Source organism: Sceloporus occidentalis, unplaced genomic scaffold, assembly GCF_023333645.1.
Source record: "Sceloporus occidentalis isolate IW3139 unplaced genomic scaffold, rSceOcc1.0.p SCAF_16, whole genome shotgun sequence".
NCBI classification, from domain to species: Eukaryota; Metazoa; Chordata; class Lepidosauria; order Squamata; family Phrynosomatidae; genus Sceloporus; species Sceloporus occidentalis.
Window position 1 is genome coordinate 13952171 of NW_028316996.1, and position 20970 is coordinate 13973140.

Consider the following 20970-nt stretch of genomic DNA (forward strand, 5'->3'; position numbering starts at 1 on the left):
CTATCTGTCAGCTTCCATTCCTCTGGAACTACTCTTGTCAATGGCGACTGGTTAAATAATTATTTTAATGGTTTTACAACCACATGCCTAAGCTCTTTTAACATCGTTGAGTGTATACTGTTGGGTCCTATTGATTTATCTGTTTTTGAATTACAACCACTACTCTGTATACATACCTGTTTTACATGTATTTCTGTTTTTCTAACTCTTCCCTTCTTCCACTTTAAATAAGGAAATATTCATTGAGGCAGTCAGCAAGACCTTCATTTTCATACTTCCCACCTTTTGTCTCCAGTGAATACTGTGAAAGTTTAGAACACTAAAAATAAAAGAAAATCTGTCCCTTTTCACAGATCCCACACTTTATAGTTCTGTACTGTAAATAAAACCTAGGTAGTGGTGTTTACAGATTTAAATAAACAACATATACTTATTTGAGCAATATGTTTTATATACATCGATAATCTCTAGCAGTGGACAAAAGTGGATATGAAGGTCATCATTGTTAGCAGTCATATAATATTTAGGTGACATTCCCCACACAGGCAACACACTAAGCTGATGGCAGGTTTATGGCAGTGCTAAGGAAGACCTACTTATGTGATTATGATCTCTCCTTCACAGAGTTTTACCCGTCAGAGGGTCTTGCTTGGTGTAAAGGAAAGACTAGTTTGGACTACACTGCAATTTAGCATGAGTTTCTTATTTTTGTCTAATACATTAGGCTACTTATTTCAAATACGCAGATGCAAAAAAAATAATTGTATAATTGCTTTGAAACATAATATAAAACAATATTTTTTTTTTAAAAAGCTGATTTTAATTGATACTAGTAGTAACTCTCTTTTCTCATTATCTACATGATTATTCCTCCACATTATTATCTCCAAATGTTACAGAATGTTGTTTACTGTATACAGGTGGGTCAGGCTTTGTAAGGGTTACTAGGAGAAGACAAAAAAACAATAATAATAATAATAATGGTCTAAGCATCCATGGTGATTAAGTTTAACCCCTTCGCGACCTTTGCCGGTTCAGGACCGTCATAACAAGAAGGTCACTAAATGACCTTTGACGGTCCTGAACCGTCAAAAAATTAAATAAGCTTAGAAAGTGATCAAGGATCACTTTCTTCGCTTAAACGGCCTTGCTGCAATGCCTCGATGTCGAGGCATTCAGCAAGGCCGAGATCGGCATCGGGGGCCATGTCTGGCCCCTCCCCGGGGCGTCAACAGCCACCATACATTGTATGGCGGTGGACGCCCGTTTTAAAAGCGTTTAGGAGGCGATCAACGATCGCCTCCTAAACTTAAATGGTGTCGCTGGAATGCCTCGATCAGGAGGCATCCAGCGACACCAAACACTTACCTCTGGGTGGGCTGTGACCGCTCCGGAGAGCGGTCACAGCCGCCGCTGCCGGTGATCTTCGCCATCAAGCAAGATGGCGGCGGCCCGGGAAATAAAACAATAAAGACGAAAAAGTTCGCTAGAGGGTCTCCAGACCCTCTAGAGAACTGGCTCCACTTGCTGGTTGAATACAGGTACTGCATTCAACCATGCAAGTCAATGGAGCCCAGCTTTCTAATCACTATGTGATTAGTAAAATATTCAAAAAAAATAAAAATAAATAAAAAATGGAAAAAATTTTTTAAAATAAATGTGCTAACATTTAAAAATAATTATGCAGTGATGTCACTTGATGAACCATCCAGTACCAGCAAAATGTGTAAAAAAAATATAAAAAAGTATTAAAAAAATAAAATTAAATTAAAAAATAAAGTTTATTATTTTGAGCAAGTGCTAAAATTTTTTTAAAAATCTCAACAAAGAGTTAAAATAAAAGCACTTCAAATACCCAAGGGGTGTCTAATATATAAAAAAAATGGCTGATGGGGTAAATTGGAGTGGCCTAGCTCAAAGATAGGGCATAGGTACAGACTGACCAAAATGGAGAAAAAAAGCGCACTTCCCAAATGTGGCATTTTAAATCTGAAACAACCCGACAAACCCATGCATGTCGGGTATCACTGCACTCAGGAGATGTTCCTGAACACACATTGGCGTGTTGTTTGACAGTGACATATACCAGGACCTGTATATCTATAACTAAAGTACAATTTGTGTGAAAAAAAAATTACTATTACAAAGTTTGACAAAGTGTAGTTGTATAATTGGTGCATGGAAAGGGTTAAAATAACAGCATTTGGAATACCCTGGGGTGTCTAGTTTTCAAAAATATATGGTTTGAATGGGTTAAATTGAGTTAACCGGCTTCAAAGAGGAGATGGAGGCAGACTGACCAGATTTGTTAAAAAAGATTTGGAAATCATAAAACGCTGCTTGTACTTATTGCCCTATAACTTACAAAAAACAGCAAAAAAACATAAAAACATTGGGTATTTCTAAACTCAGGACAAGTAGTAGAATCTATTTAGCTAGTTTTTTTACTTGCTTTTTTAGGTGAGTAAAAGATTTTTCAAATAAAAGTCATAAAATGTGTTTTTTTTCAATTTTGCACCATGTTTTTTTTATTTTTTTTATAGTAAATAAGATGATACGATCAAAATAATGGTATCTGAAGAAAGCCCATCTTGTCCTGAAAAAAACAATATATAACTTATGTGGGTACACTAAATGGGTGAGGAGAAAATTACAGCTGAACACAAGCACCACAAAAGTGTCAAAACAGCCTCGGTCCCACAGGGTACAAAACGAAAAATGAGCCCGGTCCTTAAGGGGTTAAAGTAGATATCTTTGAATCAATTAAAACTATTTACAAACAAAAAGTATAGATGTTAGAAAAATGGGTGAGAATGGGACTGCAAATGCCAGATCAGTACCTTTGGCCATAGGTTCATCTCAATCTCATAGCATTAGTAAATTATGTCTCATGCCCATAGGCTTTAGACACCTTCCTGGTCGTGTCTTCATGCCTAGTCCTTGTGCGGGTGTCTTCTGTGACATCTCAGTGCATCATTCTATGCTAGATTTGGCAATCACAATCTCATTTTCAAGCCTCGCATTTCACACCTAACTTTTTGCAGGTCCAGCCAGTCCTTTGGTTGTGTAATTCAGTTGATTGTCTCTTTCTGATCTCAGCTAGCCTTTTGGCATTGCTTGAATTCCCCTTTGGCCTGATTTCCATCTACAAGTGTAGGTTTGCCATTAGTTCTTAGATTCTAAAGTATAACAGTTGGGGTCTCAACTGAAGGTATAAGTGACTATTATTGGTAGTTGCTAAGTGCTGTCAGTCACAGTACCCGGATGCCCAACTGATGGCGTATTTGCAGAAGACTTACCACCTTTTTCTTAGTTTCCTTATTTGTTTCTCACCAATTTTCCCACTGCAGATGTATTTACTACAGTGCACCATTCCAACAAAACTATAGTCCCTAGATCAGGAAGAGCACGGCCATTTATGAGCCATAAAGATTTTTCATTTCATTTAACCAACTAAAGGATGAAAAATCCTTTTGGGTGTCAAGATGATGCAGAAGCCTGCATCTTAAGGATCCCTCCTGCGGCAGTGCTTCTAGACCTGTTCATTATTCAAGAGATTAGCGTAGGAAGATATATAATTGTCATGTCTGCATTGACAATATTTACAAGCTAGTCTGCAGTCAGGATGATCCCCCTGTTGTTTTTCTTGTCTCTCTCACTCCTGTCGTCATCAAGCAGAAATAGCAAGAGGGGTCCAAAAGCTGTTAAATGCCAGCGTGGCTTATTTTCTCTAAAACAGCAGTTAAGATAAACACCAAATGTTACATGGGCAGGTGAACAATGATTAGAATAATTTAGGTCTACAAAATGCATTAATCAGAGAGTTTATTGTAGGTGAAGTGACTTTATTGCTGATTATAAAATAGTCATAATCTTATGATAACCTTTGGTTAAACAGGAAACAATCTACAACACACATGTCTAGATAACCTGTAACAGCTAATAGTATACATATAGTATAGTGAAGCTGTTACAAGACAAAAAGGTGTGATACATTGTGTATATTATGGTTTATCACCTTCTGTGAGCAGCTGTGAGTCTCAGTTTTTACACAACACTTATTTTGGGGAACTGTGTTGGGTAACTGCCCTTCTGACCTGCTTTTGCAGGCAGTTTGGATCACGGACTGGTTATTCTGAGCTGTCCTGATTGGCCAGGTCTGGGCAGTTGTAGCAAAGACTTCCATTGCAGCTCCTTCTTGACATTAGTGTCACTAGATTGCCCCCAGTACAGGTGTCCTGAATTGGACACTTGAAATCTAATGCAGTATGCAAGTGGGTCAGATGCTCTCCGCACCCCCTGTGTTAAGAGCCACTTAATTAAAAAAAGTCATACCTTTTTTTCACTTTACTGCGATCATTTGGTGTAAAAAAAGACTTCAATGTATTAATCTAATCAAATGCCAGCAGGAAATGAATAGATGCTCAGCTTTTGTTCAGTTACAACAAATAACATAATATCACATTTCATTAAAGTGCTTTTTTACTGGATGTGATAATTAGAAAGTAACAGAGCCTTTTTTTGAGTTTCTTATTCTGGATTAACAAATCAAATTCTGTAAATAAAATAGCTACTTATATAGTTGTATATCAAATGTCTAACATTAATAATTTGTCTAGAATTGTTCTCTTTTATAATATTTTACCTTTTGGCAACACATGTATTCAAACAATGTGGACTTTTTGTATTTTTATTTATTTATTAAAAATAGGTAGTAAAAGATCAATAGACGTGCATCATAAGGATTGAAGGATACACCTTAATGTATATCTCTTCTCCAATCTTTCACCCTCTCTTATTACTCGCCTCACTGACTGTCTTTCTAAAATAGCATCATGGATGGTGTCGCATTACTGGAAGCCCAACATAGCAAAGACTGAGCTTATGGTCATCCCACCATCCACTCCGCCCACAACTCCTGACATCTCTATCGCTGTTGACAACTCCAACATCCAACCAACTGACCAAGTTTGCTGCCTTAGCGTCAAACTTGACTATGCTCTCTCCAGCCCCTCACTAAATCATTCTGCCTTCACCTGAAAAATATTTCCCGAATTCTGCCATTTCTCACACAAGAAACAACCAAAATACTTATCCACTCCCTTGTAATATCTTGCTCAGTTATTGCAACTTCCTACTACCTGGTCTCCCCTCTTCTGCTTTTTACCACTCCAATTTGTCCTCAACACTGCACTTAGACTAATCTTTCTTTGTAACAGTTCCTAATCTGCTGCTCCACTGTGTTAATTGCTCCATTGGCTCCCATTACTCTAGATAATCAAATTCAGAATTCTGACCCTGACCTACAGAGCCCTTAACAACTCCACAACCCCCTATATCCCTACCCTCCTATCCAAATACACCCCTTACCGCCTTCTTCCTTCCTCTTACAATCTGTGTCTCCCCTCTACCATCATAACCTCTTCCCACTTCCGCATTCAGGATTTCACCCATGCTGTACCCCTTGAAATTCCCTTCTTTTTTCTGTCAGACTTTCTCCCTGGTGTACGACTTTCAAAAGCTCTCTAAAAACCGACCTTTTTTTCAAGAAATGTACAACCTTTCTTCCTAACACTGTCGGCAAGCATTCTAATCAAGCCGTCTGAACAACCGCTACAGATCCTCCTTGCTCAACTAGCTCATCCTCATTCAAGCAGTCCTCTCCCACTTCCCTTTCAACCACTGACTAGATTGAAAAATTTTGTTTTTTTCTTCTGTGTAGTATGAATGTCAACTTTTATATATTTTTTATATTATGTGTTAAACAATTGCCTTTATATATATCTCAACCATTTTAGAAATCGGGTCTCATGTTTTTACTTATTTATCTGTCTACTTTTTGTGTGTATTTCCTTTGTGGGCTAAGTGAAGACAACAAATAGGAAGCTGTGGGTGCCTATAATGACTAAATGCTGGGCAGCTTTGCATTATGATGGTATTATCTTTCACACAATAAATGAAAGTTTGAAGGGTGGAGAGCTAGAAGTTCAACAAGAAATCTCCTAGCTCCTCAGCAAAATGCATGAACTATTTCTTGTTGTAGGAAATCGGGTTCTCAGAATAAGAGGTCAACATAACTGAAGTAATTGATGTCAAGTCTCTTTTTACACATTCAGATTGTAAAAACAGAACCTTTCTGTTCTCTCCAGAATTAGATTTTTTTCTCTTATATTGTTAGAAAAATCTAATCATAGGGCTTGGTGTAAGTAAACACCAGATGGCTTTTACAGACCCCTGCTCTTACTGCCACCAACATTATTTTATTCCAGTTGCATTTAAGATGCTTACCTCAACATAAGTATGTAAAGTTGCAATTAATCATTATGAAGAATATATATATAGTGATCCTAATTGTTTGTGCCATTGAAAATCATTGATATTATTTCCTTACAAATACAGCAACATTCCAACATTCTAATTATAAATGCACCCACATTTTTTTGAGAAAAATCACAGCATTCCAATTATAAACTTGTTTACATGTAGAAAAGAGTGGCATTTCAAATATAACCCCTGCTCTTTCCAAAGCCATCGGTTGGCAACTGTGGCCTCGCATTTTAAGCTAATTCTCCTAGCTTCCTCTTAAAACCTGAATCCTCTTCTTGCTAATAAAGTATTTTTGTCTACTTGCTACAGGTTGGGGAGAAGTTTACTGTCCCATGTAGCCACATCTCCTTAGCCAGGCCCAGACTCATTCCATTTTTGGTCCAACTCTGCTCATCTTTCCAGCTAAACTTATTATGGTTGTTGATTATGGTTGATCATGCATTGATGACCTCTGTTGAAGGCTTCCCTGAATAGTTTATGACCTGTCATGAGCCATAATAGAAAAAGGCTCCAGGCACTCATGGGTTCCATCAGGCAGATTTATTGGAAGAGACGAACAACAACGTTTCGACCTCACGATGAGGTCTTTATCAAGTTGACCACACAAGTAAAAAGTAAAAGTTTAAATAGCACACATCAATAAATGGATAGCCAATCAAAAGACCGATCTGATCTAACACCATGTGTAATATAATTGATAATCATGTATTAACATAAGTAAATATTCAAAAGTATACATCGCATAATAAATAAATGATACTTGCAGATGTTAAAAGAAACCAGTGACAAATAAAGAAGTATATTAAGATCCATATGTATTAAATAACCAAAGAGAATACATCATTACATTGGTGGTTATAGTGATGATGAGACCCTCTTAAACGTTGTGCCAGAATTGCTCTGCATATTTTTCCTGTGCATCTTAAATCTGTCTATTGGTTTTCGGTTCAGGATTGTTGTGATGAATATGCATCGTTTCTATGGTTTTTCAGCTATTGGCCACTACAGTAGCTACCTCTGGGGTACTTATGGAGCCCCTAGGTATTGTATATAAATGTATTCTGGGTGACCATATGCTTCCTAACCCTGCTGCATCCATAGTAAATCCACCTTTTAATTAATGAATTCTTTACAGAAGATCATTAGTTGTACTTAGGGAAGCAAGAAGTTACATTCCCTGCTGAAACAATAATAAGCACTGTCACGAACGCACTCTACTCCAAGCGTGCGCGTGACTTGGTTCTGGTGGTAAAAGGGTTAAAATTCACTATCTGTCTGCCCTAGACCGAAAATAGTGATAAAAATACAAATATCCACCCTTAATACCACCCGCGATTAACTATAATGATATAACAAATATCAAAATAACGCTGCCACCACCAAGACAATTTAGAAATGGGGTGCCTTGGTACCCCAAACGAATCAGACTAAAAAAACCCACACAGTATATTTTAACACAATAATTATGTGATTTAAAATTACCAATAGAACGGTCTCTTCAGGTAACGCGAGTCTTTACCAGACAAAGGCAGAACTTAATAAAGGAATATTTATTATGAATAAAAAAATCACAGTGCATACACAAAAAGATGATAAACAGATTATTTACACCAAACAGATAAAATAAAAAGGAGAAAATTACAGAAAACCTAACTACTCACTGAATGGTCAAGTAACAGTTTTTCTGTCCGTAGGGCTCCGGCAAGGAAAGATGGCGACTTACTCAAAATTAGATCTTGGCCCCTAGTAAGCACACTGACCAATCTTCTTTCACTAACTTTATACTCTTTCCCAGTTCATCTCGAGTTTCCAAGCCGGCCCAGAGGTGGTATAAGCAGAGGGAAGGTGTACCATAAGTGACCTCCCCCTTGAGTAGTGGAAACATATCCGTCAAAATAACTTATTTTCATTTTATCGTCCCTCCTGTGCTCGCCACAGCCATAATTCATGCATTTATGAATTTCCTGTAAATTGTGAAGTCCATAGATATGTCACACTTGCTACATATGACTGACCATCATAGACTTCACAATTCCTTCCAAACCGTTTACGTTGCGCTGTCATGTTTGTACTCTTTTTGTAGGCTGCGCTTTCCCCGTTCTAGGTATGCACACAAGGAGGTATGATAATGAATATATGAGTTATTATTGATATGTGTTGGATATGACCTGGATATGAGATGGTTTTCCTGACTGCTAGTGGTCACTTAGCATATCAAAGAATCCAGTATTATGAGGGGGAAACAGGCATATGGTCGTCTACATTTGAACCTAGACAAAACGGCAGCTCCACTGCAGGACCTAACACCCTGTAGAAGGCCCCGGTTGGAGTCCGAGCTTCAAAGGACACATTTATCTCACAAGACCTTTTGGCACCACATGACTGTACAATCAAATTAACCCCTCTCATACTGAAATTGGCCATACCATCTCTACCAAGTAGCAAGTCCATGTATGCACTGCACAAGTTGGTGTGACACCTCCCCCAAATAAGATGGTGGCCCAGAGATTAAGCCACAAGCTTATCTCTGCGCCTACCTACTCTTTCCCTGGGTAACAGTTTCCGGCTAAGATAAAGTATTTCTTTGGGAAAACCCACCCTACAGAAGGTACTTTTCAAAGCATCGGCTACGTTGTCTGCTCTGTTACAGGAAAAGGCCATGGTCTCAGGGTACCCAGGGGCATAGTCCATCCCCTTAGTAACAGATTGGTTCTCCATGCGGCTCGGTATAGCTACAAGCCCCAACAAATCTACTTGATGGGTAGCTAGGGTGTCTCGCCCTGGCTTCCCAAACCATGTAGGCCCTTCGTAAGGGATAACAGAATGGTCACCAGTTTCACCCTCTCCCTTGTGTCCTGACTTCGTAGTCCCACAGAATATGGGCACAGGTGCACAAAAGCCCTCTCTTTGTCCCCTATTCTGCTGCCAGGTTACCACAGCTATGGTTGAAACATCTGTCACTCCACCTGTTCCACTCCAAGGAGGCATACATACAGTACCCTGGGAACCAGTTAATCCTGACACAGAGGAACACTCACTCACCCTCTGCCCTTCTTCACAGGGTGGCCCCCTCACATTTTCACACAGCACCTCAAACATCCCTGGTTCTGGCACCGAGTCACTCTGCCCTCCCTCCCAGTGATGCGAAAACTTCAAGTTCTCAAACGGCACCTCAAACATTCTGGGATCTGGCACAGACGGACATTCACTCGTTCTCTGCCCTTCTTCACAGTCGGGCGGTCCTCTCACACTTTCACAAAACACCTCAGACATTCCTGGTTCTGGCACAGGTTCAATCTGCCCTCCCTCCCAGTGATGCGAAACCTCCACATTCTCACACGGCACCTCAGACACCCCTGGTTCTGGCACAGATTCGCTCTGCCCTCCCTCCCAGTGATGCAAAACCTCCACATTCTCACATGGTACCTCAGACACCCCTGGTTCTGGCACAGATTCGCTCTGCCCTCCCTCCCAGTGATGCGAAACCTCCACATTCTCACACGGCACCTCAGACATCCCTGGTTCTGGCACAGATTCGCTCTGCCCTCCCTCCCAGTGATGCAAAACCTCCACATTCTCACACAGCACCTCAGACATCCCTGGTTCTGGCACAGATTCAATCTGCCCTCCCTCCCAGTGATGCGAAACCTTCACCTTCTCCCACGGCACCTCAGACACCCCTGGTTCTGGCACAGATTCGCTCTGCCCTCCCTCCCAGTGATGCAAAACCTCCACATTCTCACACGGCACCTCAGACATCCCTGGTTCTGGCACAGATTCGCTCTGCCCTCCCTCCCAGTGATGCAAAACCTCCACATTCTCACACAGCACCTCAGACATCCCTGGTTCTGGCACAGATTCAATCTGCCCTCCCTCCCAGTGATGCGAAACCTTCACCTTCTCCCACTGCACCTCAGACATTCTGGGTTCTAGTACAGGCAGACACGCACAACCTTTCTGCCCACTCTCCCCATGAGGCTGCCCTGGTACATTTTTATACACTGCCCTTTCTATGGTAGGGCCCCTAGAAGACCTGGATAAATCAAAAGTATCATCCTCCGGCATATATTTTGACAACAGCCTACCCAAATCAGTACCCAGTAACACATTAGTAGGAATGGTATCTGATACCCCCACATCTCTTACACCCTTCCCTGCTCCCCAATCCAAAAATACTCGTGCCATTGGCACTGCATGACGTACTCCTCCAATTCCCCGCACTGTTAAGGTCTTGCCAGGAATAAAGTCCTCAGAGCTCACTAGCTCTGGACGCACAAGAGTCACTTCTGCCCCCGTGTCTCTGAGCCCCACAGTTACCTTGTTTCCCACAGTGACAGGTTGCATATTCACATTGGGGGTGTTCTCAGAGCTGCAGACGAACAACACCGAAGATGGTGATTCTGAGGGGTGACCCACTCCTGTGGATGGCGTAGGATTTCTTTTCTCCGGGCAAGTAGTGCTAATGTGCCCCACTTTATTACAAATAAAACACCTGCGGCTATCCCCATACGTAGAAATGGCACTAGCTCCCTCTCTCCCTGAGGTAGAAACTGACGCAGAAGATGGTATAGTAGACTGGGTGATGGGAAGCCGTGGTGTAGCGGTCTTCCAGCTGGATGCTCCCGTAGAAAAACCTCTGCTCCGGTCCGATTGTGCTCGGTTGGCGGTGTGGAAATCAGCCAGCTCACCCGCTTCCAATGCTGTTTTGGGCTCCCGGTCCAGCAGCCATTCTTGTACATTGGCTGGGCACAGCTGCAAAAACTGTTCCTTGATGATCAGATCTTCCAAGCTTTCTAAGGTTTTAATCTCCAGCCCTCTAATCCACTGCCGGAATGCCGTCGTCAGGTGTCCCACAACTGCAGTGTAGCTCTCTGTGGAACGCTTTTGCAAAGTCCGGAATTTCTTTCGGTACACCTCAGGGGTAAGGTTGTACCGTCTCTGCAGTGCAGCCTTAATTGCCTCATAGTCCTGGTCAGATTCGGCTGGTAGCTCTGCAAATGCTTCCAGTGCAGGACCTCTGAGACCAGGGGTGAGGTACTTTGCCCACTGGTCCTTTGGCAATTGGTACTGCCTGCAAACCTTTTCAAAACTGCGCAGAAAAACATCCAGATCCCCATCTTTGTCCAAAGTGGGAAAATTCTCTGCACGTGGTTTGGGTGCAGAAGAGTCTCTTGAAACCACACTGATAGGTGAGGCACTTAACCTCTCCAACTCTGCCAGTTTTAGTTCATGCTCTCTTGCCGCCTGGCGCTCTGCAGTCTCTCTCTCAGCCTGGCGCTCTGCAGCTTCCCTCTCTCTCTCAGCCTGGCGCTCTGCAGCTTCCCTCTCTTGATATTTAAGGATAAGCTGCAGCCTGAGGTTTGCATCTGTTGAGTCCACGTATTTGAAAACAGTTTGTAGATAAGAGTCCAAGGGATCTCCAGATCTTGGCACGTCACCGACATCAGCTGCAGGTATCTCCCGCGTGACCATGCCTCCCTCAGAAGTGTTTGCAGCATCACTTTGCGCTGCTTGTTGCATATCATAGTCCACAAGCGCTTGAATAAGTTCATCCTTTGATTTTCCCCGGATGGGAATACATTGTTCACGGCAACGTTGCTCCAGAGCACTCTTGGATTGTGTTTGGTATTCCATTTATCACGCCGGCCCAAACGAATGATAGCAAAAGAAAAGAAAACAAAGAGGGGGGGGGGACTGTTGAGGTGTAAATATACTAAGTATGCACTGAGTTCAGCCTTTGGAAATTGAGAAACAATTTCTTTTTAGTGTCTGGATTAGCAAATCCAGCAACACTGAAATCTGGTACCGAAAAAGATGGAAAAAATCTTTAACTATCCCACCGCTGTGCCACCAATTTGTCACGAACGCACTCTACTCCAAGCGTGCGCGTGACTTGGTTCTGGTGGTAAAAGGGTTAAAATTCACTATCTGTCTGCCCTAGACCGAAAATAGTGATAAAAATACAAATATCCACCCTTAATACCACCCGCGATTAACTATAATGATATAACAAATATCAAAATAACGCTGCCACCACCAAGACAATTTAGAAATGGGGTGCCTTGGTACCCCAAACGAATCAGACTAAAAAAACCCACACAGTATATTTTAACACAATAATTATGTGATTTAAAATTACCAATAGAACGGTCTCTTCAGGTAACGCGAGTCTTTACCAGACAAAGGCAGAACTTAATAAAGGAATATTTATTATGAATAAAAAAATCACAGTGCATACACAAAAAGATGATAAACAGATTATTTACACCAAACAGATAAAATAAAAAGGAGAAAATTACAGAAAACCTAACTACTCACTGAATGGTCAAGTAACAGTTTTTCTGTCCGTAGGGCTCCGGCAAGGAAAGATGGCGACTTACTCAAAATTAGATCTTGGCCCCTAGTAAGCACACTGACCAATCTTCTTTCACTAACTTTATACTCTTTCCCAGTTCATCTCGAGTTTCCAAGCCGGCCCAGAGGTGGTATAAGCAGAGGGAAGGTGTACCATAAGTGACCTCCCCCTTGAGTAGTGGAAACATATCCGTCAAAATAACTTATTTTCATTTTATCGTCCCTCCTGTGCTCGCCACAGCCATAATTCATGCATTTATGAATTTCCTGTAAATTGTGAAGTCCATAGATATGTCACACTTGCTACATATGACTGACCATCATAGACTTCACAATTCCTTCCAAACCGTTTACGTTGCGCTGTCATGTTTGTACTCTTTTTGTAGGCTGCGCTTTCCCCGTTCTAGGTATGCACACAAGGAGGTATGATAATGAATATATGAGTTATTATTGATATGTGTTGGATATGACCTGGATATGAGATGGTTTTCCTGACTGCTAGTGGTCACTTAGCATATCAAAGAATCCAGTATTATGAGGGGGAAACAGGCATATGGTCGTCTACATTTGAACCTAGACAAAACGGCAGCTCCACTGCAGGACCTAACACCCTGTAGAAGGCCCCGGTTGGAGTCCGAGCTTCAAAGGACACATTTATCTCACAAGACCTTTTGGCACCACATGACTGTACAATCAAATTAACCCCTCTCATACTGAAATTGGCCATACCATCTCTACCAAGTAGCAAGTCCATGTATGCACTGCACAAGTTGGTGTGACAAGCACCTTCATCTTTTTTTGATACGTACATTATACTAATTTGTTACAAACCAAAGTGCTGCGCTGGTTTGTAGGTTTTGGATCCAATCTTGTGTATAACAAGGTGTTGCTTGAGTAATTAAAAAGCTTGGGGCATGTGTTAAAGAAGGAACATATCATGTGGAAAAAACTGACAAAGCTGTATAAATATATGTATTAATTGATTTACTCTTAGCAACAGAAGGAAGGGAAAAAGAATTGGGAAAGAAACATGATGCATTTGTGCCGAGGGTGAGAATAGAAATACAGCAAAGTTGGGTTATCACTAGTTAATAGCTCCAAATCTTCCCATAGACGCTCATAAAATATTTGGCAACATAATGGAGTAATAGAAACAAAACCATCAAATGAAAATGCTAGCTTAGTACATAAAAGCCAGAGAGACAGATAACTGAGCTATGTGTTTGGAGACTCAGCTTATACTCTCAGAGCTGGAGTGAAAGGGATCAATACACATTAATGAGTTTCAGGGAGAAAAGATTAAGTAGGCCATCACTGATGATGTAGTTTTGCACTCTTCATTATAGCAAGCAAATTCAAAAATCATCTCTAAAAACAGATGTAAAGCATCTGAACAACAGCAAACTCTGTCTTTTTATGTCTGGTTTCATAATGCTTCTTTTTCTACATCATTCACCAGGACGAGGAAGATGACTAGTTTTGTAATCGCTGCAAGACCTGAAGAAGAATGTCCCGGTCTTAAATATTGATACAATTTCCCAATATAGCTTGTAAAGGTATCATTAGTACAACCGTATCGGTCTGGGTTTATGAAGCAAGCCTCTATGGATAAATGTTCTTTCAAATAAAAAGGAACTCACTACTATTAAGGTGGCATCTTTGTGTGAAGTCCAATTGATTTAATTTTTGTTGTATTTCAAATAGGGTAATATAGATATTTAATGTTTGGTGTTTTTAAGCTTTTGAGTGTTTGTGATTCACATTTCTAATCTTGTTAATCGTAAGAGACAAGAAGTAGAAATAAAATTTTAATTGAAGTAATTCTGCCATGTCTGCATGTAGTTTTAATCTAAGTTTGAATTAAAGGTCCACTGGTCTTCCTTGTGACCAAGTGATTGCTAGCGTTTTCCTAGACTACATGGTTAAAGTAGCACGCTTTATAAATCACTTTTAGTACTTCCGTACAACCCTTATGAAAATATGGTTTCCATGGTTTTCTTTTTATAACTAGCTATCATATTTTGAAGGTTCTTAATAAATATTTAAATATGAATGAGCTATTAAGATATATAGAGAAGAATCATGTTTTCATTTAAAGTACAAGACATAATTATAATAATAATTTAAAGAGATTATTTCGGTTTGATGAGATATCATGGCATATATAAAATGGGAGATACTATAAAGCTTTGTTATGCATAATTAAAGCTTCTTCAACGGTGGGTATCTCTGGCCATGTTCTCTGTTGAGTGCTGTCAGAAGAACTTACATCTTCATCTATTGTCTGTGTCAAGTGGTTGCTGGCTACATTCATTACCATTATCATTATGCTACTCACTTTATGTAGGATTAAGCATACCTCGGACACAAAGTAGGCACAACTGCTACTTCTGTATTTTGACTGATCTCCTGTTTACCAGTTTTCCTGATACACCCCCTTGACCTGAAGACTTTCTATGCCCTCTTGTGCCAAATGGATAATCTGTCACCGACCTCAGCATAACTAACCGAATTCTGGGCACCACATTTAATATTTAACATATTGTAATATTACTGTTTAATAGAAGTGGTTTTGTATCACCTACATTGTGATCATCATCATCATCATCATCCAGATCACTTGTAATACAATCCAATGTTGCTGGAAACTAGCTCCAAATCTGCATAAACTATAAAACTGTTCATGAGTAATCATTTTTACATCCCGTCTACTTTCAATAGAAATGGTTACTGAAAGCACAAGCATAAAGTTAAACATTCACCTAAAAAAATTAAGTATATGTCATTGTCTAATAGCATCATCTTGCTTGAGCTTCTGCTATCCTCCAATCTCCCTACATATAAAAGCTATGACTGAATACAATCCACTCCTAAGAATGTTAATCAGACTTTGCTAGTTATTTGGTTCAGAAAACGTGGCAAAGAAAAAGCATTTTCCCGATATATGCTCTCCTTGTCCCATTATTATTTTTTTAGAATAATTTACGAAGAGCATTTAACAACATTGGAGTTACTTGCTCTAGGAAGAAAAGTCATCTAAAGGCTGACCCTATTACAATCTACAAATACTTTCAAGGTCTGGTGTTCCATTTTCAAGATTAGTTTTTACTAGCTGAACAGAGCAAAATACAAAAGGCCACTGATTGAGAATAGAGGAGTCTCCATTTCATAAAACACAGAGAAGTGTGTTCTTCACAGTAGGGGCCATAAAGCTTTGGTATGAAGACCTTTATAGGCAGTGACCTAAAATAGTGTGGGCACATTTATTTATTAACTGGATCATTTTTGGGAAATAACGTTATTCTGGGGTACACATAGTTAATTGAAAATTGTTGATCCGTGGATTATTTTGACTGCCTATAGAGTCAGGATGGAATTATTTTCTCCCTTTCAGGCATAATTGACATTTCCTTAAAGCAGTTGTTTTTCCATCAGTGTCAATATCTTGGAAATGGTGGAACTTTATATATGACTTAAAGCTGATTTTTTTTCTCTGTCGATTTTCTTTTTTGTAAATATAATTTTTATTAGTTTTCAAGGAACAACAGGAGGACAGGGAAAAGGAAGAGGGCAAAAAGGGAAACAGGGTGAAGGTGGATAGGACGGGCGGGAGGAGGGCACAAGGAGATAAAACTGGGCACGAATACCCGACGCAGCGGGCAAAGGCATTACAGAACCAAATGTAACACCGGCATCTGGACAGCCATGTAGACACAGCGGTCCTTACAGAGTGAGAATAACAATCAGTCTTATCAGATATGAGCAAACAAGAAACGGCGACGTCCAAGTAAATAAAGGCGGCGTGATAAGGCATAGTACACAGGACAAGTGGACCTCCCTACCACCCACCCGGGAGGGAAAAAGGAATCAAGGTAAGGAACGCCAGGGAAAAAAAAAATAAAACACACACACAGGGACGGAGGTCCCACCCGGCACCCAGCAGCTCACATCACAAAGTAGCGCCATCACTGCAGCAGGAGAGATTTAGTAAGAGGGTCCGCCAAAAACGAGAGCCAGTGAAACCACGTCCGGAGATATTGCGCATATTGGTCCTCGGATTGCAGCACCAGCTCTTCAAACACCCTGATTGACTCGGGCGGAGAAGCGTCCTTCCAGTGGAGAGGGATAAGCGACCGTTCAGCAGATAGTAAATGACGGGTCACCGACTTTTTGAAGCCAGCAATGGACTGAGAGGTATGACTGAGCAAGTAAAAACTAGGCAGGAACGGTGGAGGGTCGTCTGAAAGGCCTTGAACCGTCTCATGGACACTCGACCAGAACGGAGCAATCTTAGAACAGTCCCACCAGATATGGAGTAGAGTACCAAGAGCAAAACCACAGCGCCAGCACTTGTCGGAGGAGTCGGGAAAAGCTCTATGGAGCGCCACAGGCGTCATGTACCAGTGGGTAAGGAGTTTGTAGGAAGTCTCCTGCGCCTTTGTTTGTCCGGAGCACTTGTGAGTCAAAAGAAAGATCTTGTCGCAATCAGACTGTTCCAGCGTAATGTGCAACATCTGTTCCCAGAGACTTTAAAAACGTAATGGCTCGGCTCTCAGGTGCTGAAGTAGGAGTTGGTAAAGTAACACCATGTGCCGGGAGTTCAGGTCTGGTGCACAGTGATTCAAAACGAGTAGGAGCCCTAGCGGGCGTGCCGGACCCCAGGAGGAACGAGAAATAACTGGAGAGTTGACAGTACTGAAAGCGTTCCAGGAAGGAGGGCCCCGAGTCACCGCATATGTCGGTCAGGGAGCGCACACGATTTCCAGCAATGAACTTAGAGAGCGGGACGTAATCCGTCAAGGCCGTCTGCAAGTAAGTGCCCGGGGCCTGTCCCAGGGGAAAATCAGGATTGTTCCGCAGTGGTGATGGGTAGGACGTCAGACCCAATTTAACATGGAGAGAATGCAGGACTCGTAACGACGCAGATATGAAGGGGTGAGCCCGAGCAAGGTCCCGTGAGTGATGCCGCTGCAGCCACGGGAGGTGACCAACAGGGATGCCCAGGAGCGACGACTCCATAGCTATCTACAATTTGTGCAAGGGACCATGTGCCCACTCCAGGACCCTCAAAAGATGGCAAGCGTGATAGTCTCTGTCGATTTTCATGGAAGAAACATAATAAAGTGTTTGCATAACCCCGAGTGGTGCTTACAGAATAGCTAGATGTCTGTGTCTTTGTTCAGATTTATGGGATCAGGCAATGGTTGCTGAATAAAGTAAGATAACAATATAGGGGGATTCACAGATATGTTTCTGGACAAAATACCTGGAAATGTTATAGTGACAATATATATATATATATATATATATATATTTTTATATATATATATATATATATATATATATATATATAGTAAAAAAAAAAAAAATCTAGGAAGCACCGGTCACACTGAAAAAGTAGATAAGTGAGTGAAAAGGTACATAAACATATTAACTCAAGTAGCACACCCCATGTATTAACATGCTTATGGGTTTGCACCAAAATGATAATAATAATAAAATGTCACGCGCGCCGCCGCAGCACGTACCTCGGGTGCTCGCGGCGGCTCACTCCTCCATGCCGATGACGCCGTGCGGTCACGTCGGGGTCGCAGCTCCGCCCCCGCCGCGACCCGACGTCGGATAGGCGCGCCCGTCACCGCCGCCGGTGCGGTAAGGTCACGTCGGTGTCGCGGCTCCACCTCCGCCGCGACCCGACGGCAGCAGGGTAGTCCTGCCTCCACAACCTCGCTCGGGGAAGTGCCGGCACGCCGAGGACGTGCAGGCACATCACCTCCTTTGCCCGCCGGGACCGCGGATCGGATGTCTGCCGCGGCCGCTATGACATCACGCGGCGCACGCCACGGACGCCACGCCGCGGCCTAACTGTGAGTGCCTTCTCTATTTAAACGCCATTTGTTTTCATTTACGTTACCCGTTCAAAGTGTTTTGCTTTTTGGGTGTGCTGTTCCTTGAGATATCTCTATTGCCTTGTGTACCGACCTTTGCCTGTTTTTTGACTACGACTCTGCGCTGCCTGCCTCTGACCCGGACCTGTTTATATCATTTATGCTTCTGATCTGCCTACCTCGACCTCGGATACGTTTTTGACCTCGCTGATTTGCCGTTGCCCTTTAACCGGACTGTTTACTGGACTGCGCTACGTCCACATATCTGCATAGTTGGATCCTCCTTCGCTACCTGACCCCGTGACATAAAATAATTTGTGAATGCCACATTCAAAGTGCTAATACAAAGGCGGCTGTTGTACGTTCATATCATTATCCTGCAAGTTTTTTGTACATTGTGCCTATCACTTACCAATGTAACCTTCCTCAATAGATTGTCCCAAACACTCTAGATCACTGCTTTAATGTGATTCTAAAACATGATGACATCCCACACATCAGTATGCAGAGCCCACCATACATTCTTTATGTCATCAGTTCTCACACGCAGGATACTCATACTTCTTTTTTTATTATATTTCAATAGTGTGTTGTTTGTGTTATTGCACCGCTCCAAGGTTTTGTGTCTTCAGTGTACATAGGGGCTGCGTACAGGCATCAATAAGTGTATTGTGGAATAATATCCAGAAAAGTTTCAACATGGTGATAAAGTATATTATTCAATTATCTATATATTTGCTATGTGAGCCCAAACAATATATCATTAACTTTGCTGGTATAAAATGCATAATGCAAACCCTTGCTTGTGATTTATGATTTTGATGGGATGGATGGTATCTAGCTCAATACAGTGAAATAGAAGCCTATGATAGTTCATTGGAGGGTCATAAATGTTAACTAGTATCTGTCCTTCTGCATTGATTTGTCTAGGTTATAAAATGCTTTTGCCTCCAAGGTAGTTACCCTGAATATTGAAGTTAGAATCCCTAAGTTACAAGACAGCAAAACCACCTTATTGTGCCTTTTCATTGCATTTTAATAATGATCTAATAATAATAATAATTTTACTATCATTCATTTTATTCTATATTATTTTATTCTATAAATAAAGTGTAATATAATTATTAAACAGAGCATAATGACAGAAGGCCTGAAGATTCCATAGCAAAGGAAATTAATAACTACTGTATCTATACTGTAAGTACTGTATTTTTTAGAAAATCAGTAAGCTAATAGTAAATGACGAGTCCTGGTAGACTTTAAAGAGGAATTTGTCTAACTTTGCAAAACTTATGTTTACTGCCCTCATGTGGCAGGGCTGATCCTTCAGTATGCTGCTGGCCACTGTATACACTGTATGTATACATTGCTACCCTGTATCTGTGTGTGTGTATATATATATATAATATGGGTTTCCATGGCAGAGGCACACAAGCCAAAGTTTACTATGTAAAGAGCACTGCCCGTGGGCTCTGGAGAACAAAAACCAGATTCTGTTATTTGAATCAAGCTTCTCTATCTGGATGTCTGATGGACGGATTTGGGTTTGGTGAATGAGAAGAGAATGCACAGTACCTACTGGAAAGGTGGTTGGAGGAAGGATAATGGTCTAGGGCTGTTTCAGGGTTTAAGCTAGTCCACTTAGTTCCAGTCAGGCTGATATAGCCCAAAAGGGTGGCCAACTCCACATTAATGCCCAGGAATTGTGATTGTCCAACAAACTCTTATGGATGTGAGCGTTAGGTTTCCAAATATGTTATATAGTGTCATTAGGTTTAATCCCTTAATGACAAATCCATTGTTTTCAATGGGTTTAGGGACCGCCCATTGTCCTTAAGGGGTTACGGTCTAGCCTTATGGGATCAGCACAAATATGACTAATGTTTTTTTTTAAACTAAGGAAGAGCCTTTTCATTAACATGAATGCGATGCAAGCAGCGCTTTCAATGCACAATGAAAATGGAAGTGTGCGAGTACCTTTGTAAATATAGTAATGTATACTCTTATTACAGCTCTTAACAAAACATAATTCTGCAACGAAAGTGCAAGCTCAGCAGGTCATTTTTTTTTTTTAGCACGAAAGCTTGGAATTATCCTTGCAGGTAGTTATCACAACATCAAATAAAAAAGCTGTAGTTTCAACTACATGACCAAGTTTTGAGAAGAGTAGAAAGGGCATTGCTAGCGTAAAGACTACAGGGACTGTTGCTTGCAATGGATTTTGTAACCTTCATGCTGTATCTTTTTTATCATGAGTTGCTTTTTTCCTAAGTGTTGCTGGAGGCCTTTCTGGGGCACTGTCTTGGAGAATATGCTGATTCAGTTTACCTAGGGGGGAAATGAACTGAGAAATTGAATCTGCATTAATTTTAAGATGTGAGATTTGAACTTGCTGGGTGTT

The 20970-nt window shown here is 41.2% G+C and overlaps 1 protein-coding gene across 1 annotated transcript; it reads right to left on the bottom strand.

The window, feature by feature from the left end:
- Positions 1 to 223: 223 nt before the first annotated feature.
- Positions 224 to 11961, bottom strand: LOC149303054 (uncharacterized). The gene is made up of 2 exons (XM_089481814.1): positions 10225 to 11961; positions 224 to 301 (listed from the first exon to the last, which is right to left on the bottom strand). Exons 1-2 carry the CDS (start codon positions 11959 to 11961, stop codon positions 224 to 226), a joined length of 1815 nt encoding a protein of 604 aa, XP_089337940.1.
- Between the last annotated feature and the right edge of the window lie 9009 nt (positions 11962 to 20970).